Raw genomic sequence first — 23,927 nt, forward strand, 5'->3', positions numbered from 1 at the left:
CAACTGCCATGGAGCTCTTTTTAGGGCTAACAATCCATTGAGAAATCCTTTTCCCCTGCGCCACGATGGGAACACAAGTCCATGAGAAAAAAGAAAATTACTTATCCCATAGATTTCTAGGAAATAAATTTTAGAGTTGGGATGAAAATGGGAGAAGGACTTCTGTGGTATGGAAAATGATTCACAGTGGTGTAGTCGGCAAACTCTAGCCTAAGGACCAAGTCCAACCCACGCTATTATACGAGTGAAGCTTTGTTGGTACACAGTCAAGCCCTTCGGCACATTGTCCATGGCTGTTTTAATGCCTTAGTAGCAGTTGAGTAGTAAGCACAGAAACCTTATGGCTTACAAAGACATAAACATTTCCTGCCTGGACCTCTGTAGAAAATATTTTGTGAACCCTGGATGGGGCAAAGCAGCATCTTGTTTGATGCCCTGCTCCTTTTGAAAATATGCTTCATTCTTATTACAAAGGTGATCTGGATACTGCTGGAAAAATGGAAGAACAGTCTGTCCCATACTCACAAAAGATGACCAGCCCCCATTGTCCTCTTCGTGGCTCTCTGTGGGAGGAGACAACAACAACATCAGCACCCAAAGAAGCTGCCACATGAAGGAGAGACAGAGCATCCCCTCCCCTGGTGCCCCATTTCAGGCCTTACCCTGCCTTCTACACAATGGGGTTAACAACTGCTCTGGTTTGGATATAATTTGTCCCACCAGAACTCATATTGAGATTTGATCCCCAATGTAATGATGTTGGAGCCTTTAAGAGATAATTAGGTTGTGAACTCTCTCCCCTTATGAATGGATTAGTGTCTTTCTACAGAGATTGGGTTAGGCCTCTTGAGATAGGATCAAGTCTCACAGGAGGGATTTGGTCCTCAGGATACTGGATTACTTACTATGAGTTGTCATAAAACAAGGTAACTCCTGGTGTTTGGGTTATTTCTTCACAATCCCCTCCCACCATGTGCTATCATCTGCCATGAAGCCCTCAAAGCTAAGCAGATGCCAGCACTATGTTCAGAAATCTCTAGAACTGTGAGCTAAATAAACCTCTTTCCTTTGTAAAGTTCCCAGCCTTGGAAAACAGACTATCATAGCAACTTACGATCAGCCCTACAATTCCTACCTGAGGATTTCATTCTTATAAGAAGGCAACAGTGGTTCTCAGTCATGCGCATAAAATCACCTAGGAATATTCTAAACTATGCAGATACCTGGAGCCCTGACCCTAGGGCTTCTCAGCCCTATACCTTTACCTGTCTCTTCAGGAAACCGCTGGACCTGGGGTCTGCAAAGGCAAACAGCATTGCATTAACAGTCCAGTTAACTTAAGGAGCTCTCCCTCTCTGTTCAATCCAGCTCTACAAGAGGAGCCATATGGAGGACATATCTCACGGCCCAGGACTGTGTCCTCATTACTCAGTAACCAGGGCCAGGTTACTTCCCAGACTCTGAAAACGGCCAAAGCCACACTGGTGGCACATTGGGAGCTTGGGACAGCCTGATGTTCTAGGGGAAGTTCCCTTGATGTTCAGAACCTAAGGACAGGATGCAGGACAGGGAGACAGAACACTCTCCATCCTTGGGCACCATCTTCAAGATGTCTGAGACTGAGGGGACCCTTCAGGTTACACAGTGGGGCAAAAACCACTTCTGGGGCTTCCTTTTAATGTTCATCTGGGGTTTGAGCATTGTTGGGTTTCTTTTTTATTCCTTTTCACGGTACTGGGGATGGAACCCAGGAGCACTCTACCTTCGAGCTATATCTCCAGCCCTATTTTTTATTCTTTATTTTGAAACAGGGTCTCACTGAGTTGCAAAGGGTCTCACTAAGTAGCTGAGGCTGTCCTCAAACCAAGATCCTCCTGTCTCAGCCTCCCAAATGCTGGGATTACAAATATGTGCTACCACACCCAACACATCTTGGGTTTCTTTACAACAACCCCAAGCCCCACTTACTTGCGTGTGAAAATGCTTCTTCTCTCTTCATTCTTGTTGATATCTTGACTTAACTTACTGAGAATTCTATAAGAGGAAGTAATAGATGAAACAAGACCATCAGTCTCATCCTGGCCCCAACCTTCCACCAAGACCTGTAGTTCCATGGTCTGGATTATCTCAGAGCACCTGGGCCATCTTTGGCCCACCTTCTTTCAATGGCCCCCAAATTCCTTCAACTCCAAGGGGGTCTCCCAGCTTCCTCCCAGAACTCACCACCTCATTCTCTTTGCACATGCTGATTCTCCAGCACCTGCCCAGGGAGCCTTCTCTCCTCTTTGCTGCTTTGTGTCTGCCTTGATCTTCAAAGTCTAGCTCAGAGCCCATCCTCTAAGACTTGTCAGCTCACACCTGGCTTCCCCCCTCTGGAATTCTGCAGTCTTCAGATATGGATTCTGTAGTTGCATTGTTTATTGTGTTATCATTCCTGGGGCTGAGGTTCCCTGAATCTTGGTTGAACATCCATGTGCTGATGTCTTGCTCTAAGGAATCATCAAATCATCTCTTAGATCCAGAAGAACCACCTACTTGGTGCCTGTTTTCTATCACAACTCTCTAATGAGATGTTCTTTGTCCTGCTCTCTCCTTCCAGTTTCCTCTCCCTACCTCTATTTAGTGGCGTGGAGTCTTAGAGAAACTTAGGACCATATTCCCAATAAAGACATAGCCTGCAGAGTAAAAGACTTCCTGAATCGTTCATCTCCTGAAACCATCCTTGGCCAAGACATTTGAAAATACTCTATTCTCAAGTACTTCCATGTCTGAAATACCAAATCCCCAGACCGGGGGACAGGGAGGGCCTTTGCTATTGGAACCATATCTCAATCATACCCTGGCAAAAAACATCCACTTCAGTCTCTCAAAACTTTTCTTCCTAAAGATTTAGTACAACTGGAAGAAGTCTCAGAGATCATCAGGTCCAAATTTATTTTACAGAAGAGCACAAAGGCACAGATAAAATAAGGGACATAGTAGGTTAATGATGAGGACCATGAGGACCAACTGTCTTAGCATGGAGCAGCCCCATAAGCCAGCCTCTCCTGTTTCCAAGCCAGCATCCATTCTGTGCACCGTATCCTGACTTAATTCTCTTGGTGCTTCAGGTACCCTGGGAGTGGACACTGCTGAGCCTCAGCCATTTTGAGAGTGACCTGTGCTCTAACTTCTATCTGCCTAATGAGCACCTCGAGGTAGCAAGTTTGGACTAACACAAACTTGCTCAGTGAATAAAGAAGCCCTTAGTCCTCAGAAAGCATCACCCCAGGCCTCCAACGCCTCCCCCACTCTCCATGCTCCAGGATGCTCCTCCTACTTCATGAGGATGACAGAGCAAACCAGTCTGATGAACATGCCGGGGGTGGTGAGGGTAGAGGAGGAGAGAGGGCGATGTTTAAGCCTCCACAATAATCTCATTGTTGAATTTCAGACTTCAGTGACCACTCAGAGAGGGAGGTCCTTCAGAGAATACCTCCTAATCACCTCCTGACCACAATGTTTGTGCCATATTATTTAAGGCTCCTTTAAATGATTGTTTAGTGAAGACAATGGGAATGCTGAAGGTCTCTGACAGGGTGATCAAGGGAGCCCTGTTAGTGCCCTGCATCCTAGCCAGGCCAGGCGATGCTGCCTGTGGTAGCCACTTCCATTGTTTATTCAGCAATGTGCAATCAAGACTTCAGTGCCGGGAGCTCTGCTGGGTGCACAAAGAGCATCCATGAACAAAGCAAAGACCTCAGCCCTCAGGAGCTCATGGCTTGTAAAGAAAGGCAGACAATAAGCAATGAATATAAAAGGAAGTAAATTTTGAAGAAAATGCATACCATGTATATACATACACAGGCTGGGAAGGGGAGGGGAGGGGAGGGGGAGTGGAGGGGCTGGGTGGAGTTGAGATTTAAAACAATTCCCTTCAAGGAGAAGGCGACATTCCAGCAAGGCCTTGGGGAAGTGAGGTTGAGCCTCCTCTCAAGGACCCCATCCCACAGAGCCTCGCTGGTGCTGACCAGCTGCTGCTGCTGCTTTAGATCTTAAAATGCATCGTGCTTTCTGCGGCAGTTGTTTCTTACCAGTATCTCTAACAGCCAGGCTGCGGCTGCTGGGGCTCTAACTGGGTAAGGAAGGAAATGTCAAACCGCAGGCCCCACAGAGGAGCAGCCAATACTGAGAGGGAACAGGCGGGCGGGGCAGCCAGGTTTGCAGCAAAACTTGGGTTGCCAGGCCCCTCCTGCTGCAGTGGGCTTCAGAAGCGTCTTCTGAGGCAACAGGACCAGTACAGGGGGCCCATGGTTGAACAGTGGGGTAGATAGGTGGTTGCTGCCCCTGCTTGCAAACCTACAGAGCTGCACTCCGCCCCAGTGACCAAGTGACAGTGAGTGACCAGGGGTGACTCATTCTCCCTCCTCTCCACAAACCCCAGGCCTCACTCTGGACCAGGGGAAGAGGCAAAAAGGCAGAGAGCGAACAGCCCTAGGCAATAGTTCTCTCTGCCTCCCCTTTTTTGAGGGTGGTGCTGGTACTGAAAGGGAGCTTGAGCTCAGATAGAAAGTCAGGTCATTGCAGAGGGCGGCAGCTGTGATGACCTGGGCTCCAGCCCAAATGGATCTCTAACTTGCTACCCGATGGGCCAGTCTTCATCGGTACCTGAACCTGCAGGCCCAGGGGCTCTGACAATGATAAAATGTACTTCCCCCAAGGCCAGGACCCACAGGTGACTTCAAAAAGGTATTTTGCAGCTGGGCATGGTGGTGCACACCTCAGCTACTTAGTGAGGCCCTTTGCAACTTAGTGAGACCCTGTTTAAAAAAAAAAAAAAGGGCTGGGGGTGTAGCTCAGAGGTAGAATGCCCCTGGGTTCCATCCCCAGTACTGCAAAAAAAAAAAAAAAAAAAGTCTTTTGCCTTTCCTAAACTCCAAATTCCATATTGGCATAATAAGGGGTTGAAACTGATTAGGGAATCTCTGGTGGGCATCAGTATCAGGTGCCCGAGATAGCGCTGTAAAAACACAGATTATCAGGCCCACCCAAGTCTAACTGATCAGAATCCACAGGACAGGCCCACCCAAGTCTAACTGATCAGAATCCACAGGAAGAGGTTTAGGTCTCAAGTGGTTCTTACAATGAAGAAAGCTTGTGAAATAACTCCTCTTATTCTTGACACTAATAAAATTTAATTTAGTGTACAAAAAAGGAGGCATAGAAAGAGGAAGGGGAGAAAACGGAACAGAAAGTTTGTAATTAAGAGGGTGAAAAGGTAGGGAAGCAGGGAGAATGAGGGATCTCAGTTTATCTTCAGTACATCCTCCCAATTTTCCCTTTCAGTGGTCTTTTCTACTTTACTATGAGTGAAAGCCCAGTAGTGGGTCTTGAAATCAAATTTGCTGACCACACAAGAAATAAAGTATAAAATAAAAGCAGGCAGGAAGGAGGGAGAACAGAATAGAAAGTATCAAAGCATACCACACAGAGTAGGCACTGGCTGGTGAAAATCTTATTTCTGTTGGCTATACTGTCACACGGGTAGCTGCACACCAGCTTATGATGGAAAGTGTACTCTTTGCCATAGCTTGCAAAATAAGAGCTGTGGATCAGCTTTCCTCCTCCCCCTCCCATTGTGGATATGGAAGGCTCACTCCCTTGATTCCAATTTCACACTGTCTGCTGCCCTCCCTGGATGGCGGGTTCCCAGGCCCTGGGGCAGGGAAGGTGTCTGCATCTGCCACAGCACAGTCCTCTGGGCAGACACTTTCCAGTCCTTTGGCCTTTGTCCCTCCTTCCAGCACACACTAGCACTCAATCTTGCTCTCCTCTCCATTCCATCTTTCCTTAAAGGAGCAAGGTGTCCCACCCTAAAAGATCAATCTCCTTAAACCAAGATACACAGCTTCCAAATTCTTCATCAGTGAGAAGCCAGGGAGGAACCAAGACGTCTGTCAGGAGTGAGGAAGAGCTTCCCTCTGCCATCTTAGCCATGGCGGACTTCCACTGCAGGTGAGAAACCATCACCTAATGGTACAACACGGTCTTTCCAGTTCTCCCTGATGTCTTGCTTGCCTAAATTTTTATATGTAGTGCTTCCTGGTGTCTCACAACCCTTTGAATGGTAGACAAATACAAGTAGTCTTATTTTTACCAATAAAGGAGAGGCATAGAGAACGGTATTTTTCAAAGGCCATATATCAGTGTCAATGAGGAGCTGAGTAATGATGTCAAAAGCTCTGTAAACTTGCATTGGAGGAAAAGGACCAAGAGTTTAGAGAACACACCCTCCATGGAGGAGGCCTGTAAGAGTCCCATTGGGAAGATGGACACATAAACAGGTACTTCTGCTTTGCTTTTCTGACTGGATCTTAGCTTTCCCCGGCCTAACTCTGTCATTGGCGATGGATACAGTGAGAATAAATTTTTAAAAAATATTATCCAACACCAGTCTGCTACCTATACCACCCACCTCAAAGCGCCCCTCTTCTTATTTTTTTAAGACACACCGTAGGTGTAAATATAAATTCTTACATCTCCTTTAATAAGCTCCAAGTAAGCATCGGTAGATTTTAACGTGTACTCTACAGATCTCACCAGCCCACATACCGCTCAGGTACTCTGTGAGATTTAATCTAGGTCCTGTAAAGGAAGTGTTCCTTGTTTTCTTTAATAATCACCTGTTATTACAACATTGAGGATGTCAAGAACAACCTTGTCCTGAGAAAAGGACTATACTTCTAAGAGTGAGAGTCTTACTTCCAGAATTTGTTCTCCAGAAAATCTACTTAAAAATGATTTTTTAAATCATCAGGGAAGAAAATAGAGATATTCAGAGGAGTGTAATCCTATTTTGGTCTGCAGTACATGAACACAATTTCTTTTTCATAGCCCTTTTGGGTATCAATCAAGAGAAATCAACTCACATACAAAGGAACAAAATGAATAAGTATTGAATATATGTATATATTAAGGACAGTGATAGGCAACTTATACTTCTTTAATATTCCCCATTCCCTGAGAGTTTGTCTTTTTCCTTTCTATAGATGATAAAACTGAGTTTCAGGCTGTAGAAAACACTTCCCCAAGGTCCCACTGCTAAGAGGGGGCAATGTCAGCTTTAGAATCTGAATTTCTCTCACTCCAAAGCACCATGCCCTTTCTTTTCTTTAATTATACCCAGCTCCAAAGATAGAATAATTAGGATATATGTGAAATAGTGTTAGGTGGGCATGGTGGCACAAGCTTGTAATCCCAGTACTTGAGAGGCTGAGAAAGAAGGACCATAGGTTTAAAACCAGCCATGTGTGATGGCATAGGCCTGTAATCCCAGTACTTGGGAGTCTGAGACAGGAGGAACACAGGTTTGAGGTCAGTCTCAGCAACCTTGTGAGACCCTGTTTCAAAATAAAAAATAAAAAGGGCTGGAGGTGTAGCTAAGAGGCAGAATAATGGCCCTGAATTCAATCTCTAGTAACACACACACACACACACACACACACACACACACACACACACACACACAAGGTGTTAAGATTTCATATAAAGGATGAGTAGCTAACACTTATTCCATACATATTATTATTTCTTCCAACTTTCCCATTGATCTTTTGAGGTAGCTTTTATTATTATCCCCATCTCATAGTTGAGAATTCTGAGCCTCAGAGAACTTAGATAACTTGTCTACGTTCTAAAAAGAATTCAGTTTCAAGTCATCTGACCTCTAAGTCTGCACGTTTTCTCACGAAGCTCTCCTAGCTGCCTGTTCATATCAAAAACAGTATTTTAGAAACTAGTGAGGCTGTACAGGCCATGTAATTTATTCTTTTTTATTGTTTGGGAACCTGAAGACGGTCTAGGGCTGTGTCCTAGGTCATATAGCTCGTTAGAAGGAGACCTGTAACCAGTACTTGTTATACATTTCTCCTAAGAAAGATGGTAACTCTAAGAGTCAATCAGAACAACATGGATCCCCCTTTGCTATCCATCAGCCCTCATCATTTCTCATGTTTCATGGGAGTCCTCAGAGCTTATTTGGAGTATACATTAAATCACAGTGGAAGGTATTGTATCACAGGGTAAGTTTTTGACTCATTTCTGAATAACTAAGGAAATATCCCATTTCTACCTCTCTCTCTCTCGCTCTCTCTCTCTCGCTCTCTCGCTCTCTCTCACTCTCTCACTCTCTCACTCTATCTATCTCTCTCTCCTGAACTTAGCCTTAAGATAAAAAAAGGATCTCTTACCATCAGAAAGTGTCTTATGTACCTCTGTTTTTCTACTGCTCTGATCAAATCTCCTCTTCATCTTCATCTCCATCGCCATAGCCCTAAGGGAACTCCTATTTTGCTAGGAGGATCATGCCCATCATCTCCTAACTTGGCTCCATGCCCCTATCTGGGCTCTCCTCAAGTCATCTTTCTTTCATACTTCCTCAAACAGATCCTAGATACAAGTTATCTTATTGTTGTCCCTGGTGTATGCACTTCACTAACATTCTTAGACATTTTCAGTGGCTCACAGGACCTTTATAAATTGTCATCCACACATACTCACCCAACATATTTATTATTTAAGCTTATATATATGCATATAAGCATATATGTATGTATATATTTAAGCATATATAAAGCAAACATATTCATTATTCAACAAAATAAAATTCACTGTTAGGTTAGCATAACAAACATGCAAACATGCAAATATATGACCCATACTGAGGAGAAAAACCAACATATCAAAACTGAGCCATAACTAAAGAAGACATCGGCAGCATTAGCAGACAATGACAATACAACTGTATTTAATATGTTTAAAAGGTGAAATTAAAATGTAAGAAATATAAAAAGAACTAAACAGAATGTCTACAGATAAAAACTCTAATATTGACATGAGAAATAGTAGACTAGACATTGCAGAAACAAAGGCTGGTAAATGTGGAACGCACAGCAATAGAAACTAAAAATGAAACAAAAATTTTTAAAAGAATTCTAACAAAACAAACAAATCCAGAAACCGTGGAGCCACTTCAAATAGCCTAATGTATGAATAAAGGTTCCAAAAGACAGAGTAAAGAATTTGCATGTGGAGAGGGGAAGGAGAGATGGAAATAAAGTAATTGATGAGATGATGATGGAAATTTTTCCAAGTTGGATGAAAAGTGTAAACCCACAGATCCAAGAGGCGCAACAAATCCGAAGCCCAAGAATCAGAAAGATGACACTATCATAAAACCGCAGGCCTCTTGACACCAGTACTATCTTCACAGACCCATGCTACCTCATTGGGAAGACAGGCATTGAAAACATGGTGCAGAATTCAGCTTGGTTCTCCCAAGAGCATCCAACCCACCAATAGGGCTGTATCTATTACTTCCTTTTTCTAACTCATCATGTAGCTCCTCTTCCCACATAGTCTACCCTTGCCCTCACCCTTCCTACTTGCCTTCCTAATTCAAATGAACAGTAATATATCGCCAACTCAGTTTGCTCATGGAATACTCCCCACGTTAATCTGTTTTCCAAACCACCCAGAGAGTCGGTAGGAGTACTTACGGCACCCGGAGTTTAGGGAACTTCTGGATGTCATTTTCTGTCAGGTTCTGAAATAAAGACACACATGGTGGGCAGGTTACAACCCACAGGAGGGACTCCGAGTCAGTGACAAGAGTAATATGTGAAACAAGAGTAGTGGTAACCATGGCACACTGAGGCCTGGGAAGGCTCTGCCTTTTCAAAGAGAATCCTGAACTCTGGGTCTTATATAAGAATTTCTGAGTACTAAATGTTGACAAATAATTTTCACTCCAACAAGTAAATAGATGCAGTAAATAGAAGGATAAATCTGTGAAACTAAACAGAATTTGTTCTGTGAGCTGAATTTAGCTGCACTGTATACACTGAGTACACTGTATACTTCTACCCCTGGATTCAGAGCCCTCCTCAGTTTTCCTGCAAAAGAGAGCTGCTAGGGTCTAGCGTGTTCAGAGGGGTTCTTGGCAATCTGCTTGCTGGATTCATCTGATCCAGCTCTTTGGTGACGTTTCTGACTCAATTTCCTCATCAGACCACTTGAGGCAGGGCAGGTATGGTAAAGGGAGTCAGCCAAGAGTCTTGAGAGAGAATCAGGTTTTAGTCAAACTTTTAAAGTTTCCTCCTCTTCTTCTCTCCTCTTTCCTCCTTCTCCTCCTCCTCTTCCTCCTCCTCTTCCTCCTCCTTTCCTCCTCCTCCTCCTCCTCCTCCTCCTCCTCCTCCTCCTCCTCCTCCTCCTTCTTCTTCTTCTTCTTCTTCTTCTTCTTCTTCTTCTTCTTTTCTCTCTCTCTCTCTCTCTCTCTCTCTCTCTCTCTCTCTCTCTCTCTCTCCCTTTCTCTCTCCCTTTCTCTCTCTTTCTCTTTCCCTTATCAGTTAGCACCAGCATCTTCTTCCTTCAGAATGACCCTCTCCCAAGGAAGGTACTAAGAATATGTTCAGAGTATGGTATAATAAGTTGGAGGGTCCTGGCGCCTTCCAGAAGGATCGTAACTGGGCACTGGGTGGCTGGCCACCAGATTCTGTTCTACCAAGAGGAGGACCAAGTCAAGGGAAATTCAGGAAGAATGTAGAGAAAGTAGACATGAACATGGCTGGGGACAGAGGAGCAGGATATTAGGAAATAAGAAGGCATTTAGAACAGGAATACAATGACAGATATGGAAACATGAGCTTGAGAGAGTTTTGCTGTGTGATGTATCCTCCTCTTCCACCTTTTTTCAAAGAATTTTAGCAAACTCTGTTTTGCTTGTGTGATGATTCCGGAGCTCGATTTGTAGTTCTGTGGAAGGATGATTGTATGCCAAGGGAGTTTGGAAGAGATAAGGTACAACCCAGGCCCTGTTGTGCTGACAAGGTAAAGATGCTACTGCTGGCCTACCAAATCTCCACCTTCCTTCTGCCTTACCCTTAGGACTTGGATTTTGTTCAAGGAAGTAAATGTCCTTATTCAAAATATTTAACTTCCTAGATTCCTCTGCAGTTGGTAGAGTCACATGACTCACCTGTGGCCATGAGATATAACTTGCAATCTATTTGGAAGGAGCTTCCGGAAAAGTTGCCCAAAAAGGAGACACGTATCTTTTATCCACCATGTATCTTTTGCTCTTTGACCTTTCCCTCATCCTCCTACATACAATACAGATGAGATTGGCATGGTGGTGCACACTTGTAATCCCATTATTTGAGAGACTGAGACAAGGGGATCTTGGTTGGCGGACAGCCTCAGCTACTTAGTGAGGCCCTTTGCAACTCAGTGAGTCTCTGTTTCAAAATAAAGAATAAAAAATAGGGCTAGGGGTATATCTTGGAGGTAAAATGTCCCTGGGTTCCATCCCAAGTACCAAAAAACAAAACAAAAAGCAGAAACAAAAACCCATTAGGACAGAATCCACTTACTTAGTAAGATCCTGTTTCTTTTAAAATACAGAATAAAGTTAGGGCTGGGGATATAGCTCAGAAATAGAATAACCCTGGATTCAATCCCCAGAACCACTATAAATACATACATACATACATACATACATACATACATACATACATACATACCCCAGTTAGTGGGGCAGGGATGGATTCTGCAACCTGCTCCCCTGGCTCCTATTGCCTTTCTTTCCCCTTCTTCCTGCTCACATAATGGGTAGAATATGTTGCATTCCCTGAAGGGTTGATAGATCCAAGAGATTGGAAGAGGAAACAAAGCTGCTCAACTACTATTTCTCAACCAAAAAACAGCTTTTGTATTAGGGCTAATACTCACAAAGAGTGTTGAGGGAATCACAGAGCTAAGAGAAGACATCACCCACCATGATCCAGCACATTGGGATTAGTCTACAAATAGGGAGCAAAGGGAGGCTCAGAGAGGGCAAGTCTCACCCAAGGTGACCCAGGGCCACAGGGCAACCAGGCCTTCCTCAAAGGTGCCCTCCTTCCTTTCCACTCAACCATAGTATCTCTTTTCAGTGTAAAAGGTACAAGCATAGAATATTATGGTCTGTGTAGTAGTAATTGTGAGAATAGGAACAACAGAACTCCATGAATTCTATTGATTCAAAGCTTATTATGAGTAAGTAACATTGTTAAAACAACTCATAAAGTATTAGACTAAATTAAATGTATAATTTATTTTGATAATTAGGTCTGTGATTTAGGATAAATCTCACTACACCTCTGCACATATTTTTTTAACAGTAAATGAGATGGTTGGAAGCTTTCCAGATGATATCCTCTATAAAACAAGTTTCTGAGAGGCAAGACTCACATCCTAATCATTTTTCTATCCCCAGCATGCAGTATAGTCAGTATGGAAACAGCTCAGGAAAATGCTTGTCAAGTGAATGGATGGGTAAGTAAATGAGTGAATGAAGTAGAAAGGTGAATAAAGATGTCTTACACTTTACCTGTAGGCAAAGCCAGACTGATGGGGCCACAGGTTTACTCTTAGCATGAGACCTCATAGATATCTAGAAAGAGGCTGATGACCATGGATGACAGCAATTACTATAGAAATTCAGGAAGATGCTGGTGAAGCAGTATCAGATATGGATTGGTGTTCTGGGTAGCAAGCTAGGTCATATGAAATCTTGTTCCCTTTCAACTCTTCTGAGGTTTTATGATCAACTTACCTTACTGACTCTGACTTCCAGCTTAGGTTACCCTCCTCACTCTGAATCCAAATTGGGAACATCTACTCCCATGAGACTCTTGAAGTTTTGTTCCACATCTTTTTTAAGGAGTAAAGCATAGTGCCCAGAAAGGGCAGTAGGGATTCACACAGAGTCTCTCTCAATCACAAGCAAAGGTGTCATCTCCAGGCAAGGGTATCATCTCCAGGGAAATGTTCAATCCACCTTCCTGACCACAGTCAAGTGCCTGTGTCAGCTGTCAAAGTTGTAGCCCTTTCTCTTTAATGAATTCATCCTTAACATGCACTGGCACCTCCTTTATCCACTTAGGTATTACTTCATTCATTCATTCACTCATTTTTGTGGTGATGGTGATGAAACTCAGGTCCTCATGCATGGTAAGCAAGAATTCTATCACTGAGCTACATCCTCAGCCCTTCTCAAGGGTTTTAAATTTTAATACAGTAGAGAAAGCACTATCAAAGGTGTGTTTGACACAAAGCCAACTATACAAATTTGGTAGCGAGAAAGAGGGAAGTAACTGAGATAATGAAGGCGATTCAACTCTTTGTGTGTGTGTGTGAGGGTCTGGGGATAGAACCCAGGGGCATTTGACCTCTGAACTACACCCCCTGCCCTATTTTTTATTCTTTACTTTGAAACTGGGTCTCACTGAGCTGCAGAGGGCCTCACTAAGTAGCTGAGGCTGTCCGCAAACCACGATCCTCCAGGTCTCAGCCTCCCGAATGCTGGGATTACAAGCGTGAGCCACCACGCCCAGCTGCAATTCAACTCTTTATTACACTCATAAATACATATTTCAGAGTGAGAAATGGGAGGAGAAAATCTTCTTTTCTTACATGGTCATTTGTCAAAGTATGGGTGGCATTTGAATAGATTTTCCAGGTGTGTGTGTGTGTGTGTGTGTGTGTGTGTGTGTCTGCTTAGACTTACTTAAATTCCTACTTTTACTTTAGAGGGTATCTTGGTACTAGTGAAAGATCTATGAGGGCTCCTCAGTAGGAGGAGTCTGAGAGATGGTAAGAGAAAGAGCTCTACCAAACCTCTGATGAGAGCAAAGGATTACATGGGGATATTGATGACAGGCATTGATTGACCAGGGGCATCACCAGGGACTGGGTATACCAGTTGGCCCTACCACTATTGGAAAAAATGCAGAACATCCTTGGTTTTGATGTGTCAAACTGGCCACAACTTACCAAAAACCGAGCCCCGTCGATATGGTACTTTTTCACTGCCTTCTCACAGTCTTTGTAGTTCAGCTGCACAGAGAAAAGTAAGGTGTTATCAATGATGAACAGGCTTCTACCATTGGTTCTCCTCCCTTGCCTGCCCAAGAAGCTTAGCAATTTGTGGTATTTGTGGCTAGCCAGCCTCCCCCCTCCTTTCCTTCCCTACCTAACAGAGAAAACTTGCCCCCCCAGCCCTGCTTTCACTACCCCCTGGGACTGCACAGAATGGAGAAATTGCTCACTCTAAGGCTTTGGGGCCAAGCCTTCTAGAAAGATTGTCTTCAAGGTCCACAAAGGGCTGGCCATGTGCTCCCTTAGGAAATAGAGAGGTGCTGGTAGAAGAAAATAAATACTACCCATTGTCTCTCCCACCAAAGACAACACTGGGGGAATGGTGAAAGGTTTTCCTCAGTGATTTTTCCTACCATATTTCTAAACATAATGGAGGTTATAATTTATCTTCATTGTTGTTACTTTGATTTTTTTCTTAAGTTACTGAAAATGATAATTTAAGCATGGCCTTGTGTTATGACAAACTTATTTTGAACATTATTTTCATGGCCACATTATTTAATTGCTCCCTTATTGCTGAACATTTAAGTTGTTTACCAAACTGTTGTTCCACTAATGATAATAAAAACTGCTAATTAGTACTGAATGCTTTCTATACAGCGGGAACTGTTCCAAGGATTTAAACCAGTCTTAACTCATTGAAGCCTTCCACTTTGCAGAGAAGAAGTGAAAGGCACAAAGAGCTGAGTAACTTGCATGAGGTTCCTTGGGTTGCAGATGACAATTGTAATCTAAAACATAGCTTTAATGTCTCTATCAGGAATATTTATTTTTAATAACAGTTTTACTTACATATAGTAAGTAAAATGAACAAATAAAATTATAGCTTAATATACTACCATGGTCAAAATACAAAGCATCATGGATATTCTTGTGCATACTGTTTTTCCCCCTATTTAAAATATTTTCTGCCGGATTCTCAGAATGGAGTAACAGAATCAACAGGACTGAGCATTTCTAAAGTCTTGGTAATGTTCTAAATCAATCGACAATCCCATGAGGTGCCCATTTCACCTTGTCCTCAGTAGCTTGAATATTTTTAAGTTTGATATCTGGAGTATATAAGATTAAACATTTGTCTTTGAGGACTCTAGGTTCTTCCTCACAAGTGTGAGCTCCTAGTTTGTTATATTCCTCTTTGGGGGTTGGTTAAAATTAAGTTTTTATCTTATGGACAACAAATGTCAAAAGTACAATTGCTGTCACCTTTTGACTTGAAAGGAGGGGTGAATGCCATACTCCAAAAGCTGACTTAAAGGTCAATGCTGAAAGCAGGCAGTCTCTGTAGGTCTCAAAATAGCCAACTGTCTTTAATTAATCAGTATCATTGTCATCATTATCAGATAAATAGGTGGTTTTATAGAGCACTAGCTTCGACTCCAGATCAAGAGACATTCCTGCAGACTGGCCTCTAGATTTGATTCAGATCTTGTGATCTCTGGGCTTAGAGGCTTAGAATCTGTATTTTTAAGAAGCATCCTAGAGGATTCTTATGTCCAGATTTAATAGGCACTGCTCTAGAAAAGTTACCAGGCTTTCTTGATGGGATGACTCAGGTCCAGTGCAAAGAAGAGGCTGTTCTATGGTCACACAGTGAGTTGGGAACTCAGCTGGGATTAGAATGCATGATCATGAGCCAGGGACCCTCTATTGCCTGGCCTAGGGATGATGTCCTATCAGGTCCAAAGAAATTGGAGCAGTCAAAGACACATAGAATATGGCCTCAGTTCTTGAAGGTTTGCATGCCAGATAGAGAATAAGACGCACACATCTGAGGCAATAAGGCATAAATCCTGCCAGTCTGCCTGGGCATCCCCAGGTAGGGGCCAGTGAATAGACCGAGAAAGGGGAAATATGGAACCTTAACTAGGCCCTCTTCTGTGTACATTACTCTCTTTAATCCTCACAACCATCCAGTTTGGTTAGTTACTGTTAGTATCTCTATTTTACTGATGAGAAAGTTGAAGCACAAAGAGGTGAAATAATTAAAGGAAAGTCATCAAGGCAGCAAATTGCAAAGGCAGGATTCAAGCCCAGATGTGTCTGACTTCAGAGCTTGGTGAGAAGTGTCTCAGAGAATGACTGACCTATGGCTTCTGTAGACATTGCACCTGATGACTGATCTGCTAAAGGACTCATTGGATCACTAACACCTGTTCCCAGATGATGCTGTGGTCAGTTCATTTGGTGTCTTCTCTCTGAGGGCTGAGATGCTCAAGATATGAAGGGTCTCTCTCCAACTCTGTGTAGAACTGGGGCTTCCAGAATCACAGATTCACCTCACCCTTCTCCTTTTTGTGCTCAATACCTTTATGCTGGGAGGGAAAACCTGTCTCGGTGGTGTGGATTTGTATGGGAGACTGGGATCTCCAAGAAGAAAACTCTCCAATCCCCCAACTAAGGCAGAAAAATAGTCTTTGCACCTACAAGGCTGAAAGCTAAATTTATGAGGACCGTGGGGTGGGAGGAAACTAACAGAAGTGAGATGCATAAAAAGTGGCAAATAACAGGATCTGTGCATTGTGCCCCTAGCATACCACACCCAGTTCAACATGCTCCCATTTTATTGTCTTCTATAGATTGAGGAAGACCCATAGCAACTGTAAACATCTTGGCACTGTATTGATTGCAGGATTGACCATGTGTCTTGGGAAGTTTCTCTACCCTGTTGGGCTTCAATTTTCCCAGGAAAAGTAGGAAGTTGAATTAGACAACTTTGAAGTTCTTAGTTTTACAAACTCATCTTTATGACAGACTAGAATATCAACTGAATTTGATGCCTGCCTGCAGGGATGGGAGCAGGCGTTAGAAACTTGAATGTCTCTCATAAGATATCTTACTCATGCGTAGGTTAGAGGGTCTCTAATTGAGTAACATGGCTTGACATCTGCCCAAGAAGATATTTGGTCCCCATTAGCAGATGACAAAACAGAAGGATCCTTGAGTATCTCTCTTAAGCCTGGAAGGCAGGACAGCAACACACTGGTCTCTGCTCTGCCACAAGCTTGGCTTCTGACTCTCCCTGACTATCAAGACTCTCACAAAACCCTAATGAGAGTGTGACCATTGTTCATCATTGCCCCTGTCCGTCCCTCCTAATTTGTCTGCTCTTTATCCTACTGCAGGACTCTGTTTCTCCCCTTTCTAGTAAGAAACCTTGATCTCATTAGCGGTTATAGCACTTCTCTGCATCTCAGAGCATGAACCTTGAAATCAGACAGGCATGACGGGGGCCCTGCCTCTGTAGTCTCTGGGGCTTTGAGCCATTTAATATCCCCGAGCTAATTTTGCAGCAGACAATGGGACAATATGGGCCTCCAATGATGATGAGAAAAATTCAAGGGGAAAGTGCTCATAAAATATCCAAGTCAGACCCCAGCCCATAGTAAAGACATATTCATTTGAGGGCTCCCTCTCCAGATTACCCCTCTCTGCAGAACTCATTGCCAGGAAAACTTAGTGGTCTACATGGCACTCACTTAACCAGTAACATTGCCGCAAGATGGGTAGACCCATTGCTGTCTATTATACTGCCCATGTTCTGACCAAGATTCCATTTTCAAGTCTCTTCCCCCAGCCCAGAGCACTACTAGCCCCATCACTAATGAAAGCAAGGCTCACCTTCTTGAAAAATTCAGCAAGGTTGTCTGGGTTCCAGGCCAGGACCTCTGAGCGAAAGGGAACATTCCTCAGTGCCATGGTTTCGGTCCTAAGAGGAAGCTCACGAGCTGGGCATGGACACTGCACCCATGGACGGAGAAGAACTGTAAATCCAGAGCTTGGAGGTGTCCTTGGCTCTTCCAACCCCTGGCTAGTTTCGGGAATACCCTTGTTGGAGCAGACGTCTTTTTTGCTGCAGCCAGATCCCAGAAAGCAATGGCTTCCGCTACGAACAAATATGGTCTCTTCTCAGAAAACGACTCAGCTAGTTTCCTTTACCACTTCCTCTGCAAGTTCTAAATAAGTAAACAAGGAAGCCCAGCTCTGGGGCTTGAATGCTATGAGAGAGAGACGACGGGGATGGCAATTCCTCACTGGCCCCAGTCACCCCAGCATGGTGGGAGGGGCCTTGAAGGGGACTTAAGCTTCAATGTCAGTCCGAGCATTTTTCCCTTGAAGCTCCTGCACCCACAGCTCTCGGCCATATTCCTTTCTGGCCGGGGCTTTGCAGTGAAAATATATTTTGACATTTAGTCCAGGTTATAGACAATTTCCCACATTAATGAACTGTGGGGGGGGGGGATTAACATGACCTTTTAATGCTTCCCAATCTCCTTCCCTCTCCTCCATTTTTATCAAAAGCTGGGATGGTTTGGACGCCTCTCTACCATTATGGTGAGAAGGTCCCTGGAGAGTGAGTCAGGCCCTGGAATTGAACAAGGTGCCCCAGGGCATGGACCTGGGCTCAATTTCCAATCAGAATATTTCTGTGCTGAATAATCTTAGGTATAAGATTGCTGAAAATGTAAGTATCTCATTTGCCATATATGGAAAGCAGGAAAACAAAAGAATTATGCTTATAAAATTTAAATCATTTAACTACATAACTTCCAGGAAATTATTTTTAAATTTAAGCATTGTTATTGATGCTGCCATGTATTATATTCACTATGTTCTTACCTTATATTCTATTGTTTACTACTATTGATTCTACCAAATATATATTCTAGCCAAAGAGTATATTCCCTGGAGAGAGGAGGTGGAAATATGCTGTTTTCTTCATGGGTCTCAGACTCTGTGGGCTTCTCATAGACTGAGCAACTCACTGGCAATGGGTGAGTCTTGTGTCCAAAGAAATGCATTTGTGCAACAGGGAAGCCTCTAAACACAAGTTAGGTGTTTCATCGTACACACACACACACACACACACACACACACACACACACACACTCATCTCTTCTAATCTTTGAGGAAAAGACTGAGCCCTGTTGTCCTTACTAAATGATTCTTTGTTGGGACTCATGGTGGTGCCCTCTTGAAGCTTTTTCAAGGGTAACTTTGGGCTTGCATGGTTTTCATCTTGTTTAAAACTTCGGCCACCCCGTGATGGCCAGAGTATACCTATCTCACTCTCTGGTTGTGACCCTAAATAAGATATGAATGTAGTCCCAGGACCTGTACTTAGAAAGTAAGATGCTGTTAGTCTTGCTTCTGATGATGCTGGGGCATCAATCAAGTGCTTCTTTCAGGGTGCCATACCTCGGAGCTCTTGATACCGATCATGCTCCATTAAGCACAGTGCTGCTGTTCCAAAGTCCCCCCACTGGTAAGAGGCATCACTTCATCTTTCAAATCACCAGCATAGCAGCAGTTTGAAGACAGAGGGAAAAAGAGAAATCACTTTCAAATAGAGTAATGAAAGAAGACATCATTAAATTAACTGGGATTTAAGCAGGGCCTTGGAGGATACAGTACATGGGAGGGAATTCTGAACCTCCATCAATCATTCTCTCTCTCAAAACACATAGCACTCGTGGAAAGAAACATTCCAGATCATTTGTCAAAGTAGAAACAATAGTTTGGGGTTTGTTTTAATGACGGTCGTCCAAGCTCAGAAGAAAAACTACAGAAAAGCAGACGTTGGAACGAAGACATCATTAAACATTAGGTATCTCTGGAAGAATTGTCCAATAAATGTGGCCAAGAGAAGACTCCATGGAGCTCAGAGAGCCAGAGAAGCTTAGACCTGGACGATGAGGATGATGATAACATCCTGAGAGATGCAGTGCCCTGAGCCTGTCCTCTGCACCAAGGCAACAGATGCTAGAAAACCTGCACTGACCAGTTCATGACTGTTGACACTATTATTACTACTACTTTACCCAAGAAAATAACAGTCTCAGCAGGGAAGCTACATACCTACTTCCTCCTTTCCACCACGTAGGCCATGCAACCAGGTCTTGCCCAAAGCATGTCTGAGTCTGAAGGTCCTGTCCTTTGTCACATGCCCCCTCCTGCCCCTTCAAGAGTCTGAGATGTTGCAGACATTGCCTGTGGGGGAGTCAGAATCCAACCCACAGAGCCCGAGCAACTTCCTCTTTATTCATGGTGCAGTTTATGGCCTGTTTCCAGTGAAGAGCAAGTGAGGTTGTCAGTGTGAGCAAGCCTGGGAACGTCCAGTGCATTTGCAGAAGGCTGGCGCCTGGCGCCTCCTCCCCACTGGTCCACGGGCCCATTCCTCCACCAGGGCGCCCGCGGCTGGGCCAGGGCAGGTGACGCAAGGCAAAGCTGATTGCTTCAGGTCTGGAGCCTTTTCTCTTTCCTGGACCTGGGTAATTACCCAACGTTCAGAGTTTCACATCTCCTGGTGCTGGCTGGCTGAATTGTTCCAGAAGTTCAAAGGGAAGGGTCAGTCAGTCCCAAGAAAGGCTGGGGAAACCTGGAGCATCAGTGTGGCCTTGTGCTGGCCAGCTCATTTGACCCAGCCTTGGTTTCCTCATCTGCAAAATGGAGTCCTCATGATAACAACCTTTGGGAACAACCCACGACAGCAGGGATGCTGTGACTACATGAATTCAGTTTGGTGTAGAGTGTAGGTCTGTCACTTCAAACAGAGACACAGCAAAGGATGGGAATCAAGTATGACTCAGTGATTTCTAGCAGTGAGCATGTCCAGGTGGACACATACTCTCCCATCCCGTCTCTCTCGCAGCCAGCTGGAGAAACCCAGAACTTGTGGAGGAGAGAGTTAAAAAGTCAGTGAAGGCCTTGTCATGCTTTGAGACTTCTGGTTATCCCTCTGTATTCAGAACACAGGATGCAGAACCCTTCAGCATATATTAAAATCCATGGATGTTCAAGTCTTTTATATAAAATGGAACAGTATTTGAATGTAACCCTCATACGTTCACATGCATACTTTAAATCATCTCTAGATTACTTACAATACCTAATGCTATGTAAGTGGTTGTTATGCTGGATTTTTTTTTTTTTAGGGAATAGTGACAAAGGGGGAAAAGTCTATGTTCAGCACAGATACAAATTGCTTTGGGGTAGTTTTCATCTGTGCTTGGTTGAACATATGGACACAGAACCAACAGGTACAAAAAACCAACTGTATGTTTCCAGGTTAGGAAGGAGCAGCAGTCTCCGAGCATCATAAGAATAACACCAATTAGTATAGAGGGATAGGGTCTATTAGAATCGGAATCTCACGTGTGCATGCAGTAGGAACTGCAGACAAAAAAAGCAGAACTTGCAAAGCGGGATATGTCAGATTGTTAGAACCTAGGAACAGAAAGTGGATGCAGAGTCAGCAAACTGTAACCCAGAGTGGAAGATGACCCCAATCCTCCCTCCTATCCACCACGCAATGACTCACAGCCCCATCCCTTTCCCTCAAACCTACAGAAGATCAGATTGGAAGGTAACTGCTTTTCTTTCCAGCTAATTTTAGAAGTGAGAAAAATGGCAAATTCATTAAAAGAGACCTGGGACCTACAGCTCCTGTGCGTAAGGGTAGTGGGAGGGTCTGAAGAGGTGTTGTTTTGGGATCACTGGAAAATAAAAAATGGGGATCTCATAGATGAGAATTGTTGACCTTCTTAGGAGCAGAAAACTAAGCTGTTAGGAGGGAGAGGGAGGAAGTGCTTATTTGGCTTTGATTTGGACAGAAAACCCAAAAAGAGAGTAGAAGGTGACCCACAGAGGAGACTGACTCAGGGTAAAACAGGCTTCCAACCTGTGTCCCTCCCACCTTAGTTCCTTCAAAGTGTTCATGGCCCTGATTCATCTCTAGAATCTAAGGTTAGTACCTGATAGAACTTTCTGGAGAGTTTGCATGGGCTTGTCTGCTGGAGGACCAAGGGCTTCTGCTCTCACCCTCACAGGGAAAGAAATAGCCTCTCCCCTCCTCCTTTTAGTTCTTAGAGCCAGGCAGGGGACACAGTGTTGGTGCCTGGGATTATCTGGAGGGCAAAGGGTTCGGGCACACAGCAAAGTGGGTGGAGTGAAGAGCCAGGCACCTGTGGCCATACACTAAGAGCCCAGAAGCCAAGTGATTATGAGCGTGCTGGGCAGGGCCACTGGCCTCTCACAGACAGGCTCCCAGTGCTCCTTAGCACCCGCCTGGAGGCTGCAGGTTGGAGAGGGCCCAGCAGCCTGACTCAGCCCTCCTTCAGGCCACGTATTCTGTCTTCAGGGTTGCCCACAGCCTCCTCTGCCAGCCTGGGCTCCTCTCTCACCTCCCCTATAGTGGGACAGGGCAGGGGGAGGAGAAGGCATGAGCTAACCTTGCTGTGTCCGGCAGTGAGGAGCTATATTTTCCACTTCCTCATAGCTGTCAATTTTATTCTTTAGAAAATATTTTTTTCATCCCCTCTCTGTTTGTCTCATTGTGCTGCTTGAGTCAAAGTGCCCCAGAAGTGCTTATTTGGACTTCCTGTCAAACCACCCCTTCTTGTCTGTCCTCATTTTCTCTTTGACAGCCTGCATCAGGACAGGTCTGCTGTGAAGGGAAACTCCCCAGGTGCTCCTGAGGATGGGTGGTGTGGGCGGGGGCAACGGAGGGGAAGGCAGGCTTGTTGGCTCCATGCAAGGAAAGTCCTTGTCTTCCTCATCAGGCAAGCAAGAGCAGGACAGAGTGGAGGAGATACAGTGCAAGAAAAAAAAAAAAGCAATTAAACCCCCAGCCAGCAAAGGCAAATGTGACTTATTCCAGTTGCTTCTCTATAAGAAAAAATCGTGGTCTGAGGATACATACACATAGCCCTAGGGTGAAGGGAAGATTTGCAGTTTATAAGAACAGCAAAGGTTAGGGGGTTGTGAATAGGTTTGGTCAGAAGTGGACACACCCAGAAGGCATGTAATTTACCTATCAGCTCTTCCATAAGGACCCCAGGATTTGAGAAGAGGAAATGCTGAATCCTTACCTATATGGTGCCATGTAATTCTCATAACTGCTCTTTGTGAAAGGGCGATTGAGCCCTACATACCCATTTTACAGATTTTGAAAAGAAAGGCTCAGGGAGACCAAGTGCTTCTTCAAAGCCTCACAGATAATCAGATACAGAGTGTGGGATTTGTATCTAGATGTGCCTGATAATAAGACTCTCTCCATCGAAAGAAATAGTTTCTAAGGATAGAAATTTACTGGGGGAATATTCTTACTAGCAATATTCATTAGGCTCTGGGAGACAAGATATTTTCTTCAACCAAGAAGAAATAGGCTTGGCAAGTCTATGCCTGGGAGTGGTGTGGGCTCAGAGTTCTTCAACTTTACACTGTAAGTAGGGAGATGCCACGAGGACTAGGGGCTCCGCTGGTCAGGCTGAGTTGGAGATGGGAGGAAGGAAAAGGACCACAAGCCTTTGTCCATTCCCATCTAAAGCCCCGAGAGTCTGAGTCACTGATGCCCTGGGGACCTCCTGGCTGCCTATCTTCTTTATATTCTAAGTCTGTTTCTGAGAACTGCCCTGTGAATCTGTGGATGCTCCATATTGTTCCAGCAAGTTACTTGTGGATCAGGTTGGACAGAGTTAGGTTCTGAACTTGTCTTCAGAACCTCCTAACTCCCAGGATGTATAAACCACTGCTCTCCAGTGTCAAGGGGGATAAATGATGAATCTAGCTATGGAATGGAAGGTGGGGAGACCCCAGGCTTAGATTCTTTTCAAGCAGCACCAACATCAGCTGGGTGTAATAGCATATGCCTGTAATCCTAGTACTTGGAAGACTGAGACAGGAGGATCACAGGTTCAAGGCTAGCCTCAGCAACTTAGCAAGACTCTTTTCCAAAGTAAAAAATAAAAATGTCTGGGGTTGTAACTCAGAGATAGAATTTCCCTGGGTTTACTCCAAGACAGGAAAAAAAAAAAAGAAAGAAAAACTGGGAGGGAGGGAGGGAAGGAAAAGGGAAGAGAGGAAGGAAAAGAAAAGAGAGCCATCAATAGGGCATCTGACCGTGTGCTCCTTGTAAAGTTTTCATATTTAAAAGGGGACAATAATATCTAATTTCTCTTAGGATGCTTTTT

The 23,927-nt window shown here is 44.1% G+C and overlaps 1 protein-coding gene across 1 annotated transcript in view; it reads right to left on the bottom strand.

The window, feature by feature from the left end:
- LCP2 (lymphocyte cytosolic protein 2) overlaps positions 1 to 17,655 on the bottom strand; it is a gene marked incomplete at both ends in the record, with an annotated part of 41,385 nt that extends 23,730 nt beyond the window's left edge. Inside the window, 6 exons of the mRNA XM_080699403.1 lie at positions 526 to 563; positions 1,266 to 1,297; positions 1,969 to 2,034; positions 9,537 to 9,583; positions 13,852 to 13,914; positions 17,578 to 17,655. Of these exons, the coding sequence (XP_080555529.1) occupies positions 526 to 563; positions 1,266 to 1,297; positions 1,969 to 2,034; positions 9,537 to 9,583; positions 13,852 to 13,914; positions 17,578 to 17,655 (324 nt within the window). The remainder of the gene's footprint in view (positions 1 to 525; positions 564 to 1,265; positions 1,298 to 1,968; positions 2,035 to 9,536; positions 9,584 to 13,851; positions 13,915 to 17,577) is intronic.
- Between the last annotated feature and the right edge of the window lie 6,272 nt (positions 17,656 to 23,927).

This window comes from Muscardinus avellanarius, assembly GCF_963383645.1.
Source record: "Muscardinus avellanarius genome assembly, chromosome: 7".
Classification (NCBI taxonomy): Eukaryota; Metazoa; Chordata; class Mammalia; order Rodentia; family Gliridae; genus Muscardinus; species Muscardinus avellanarius.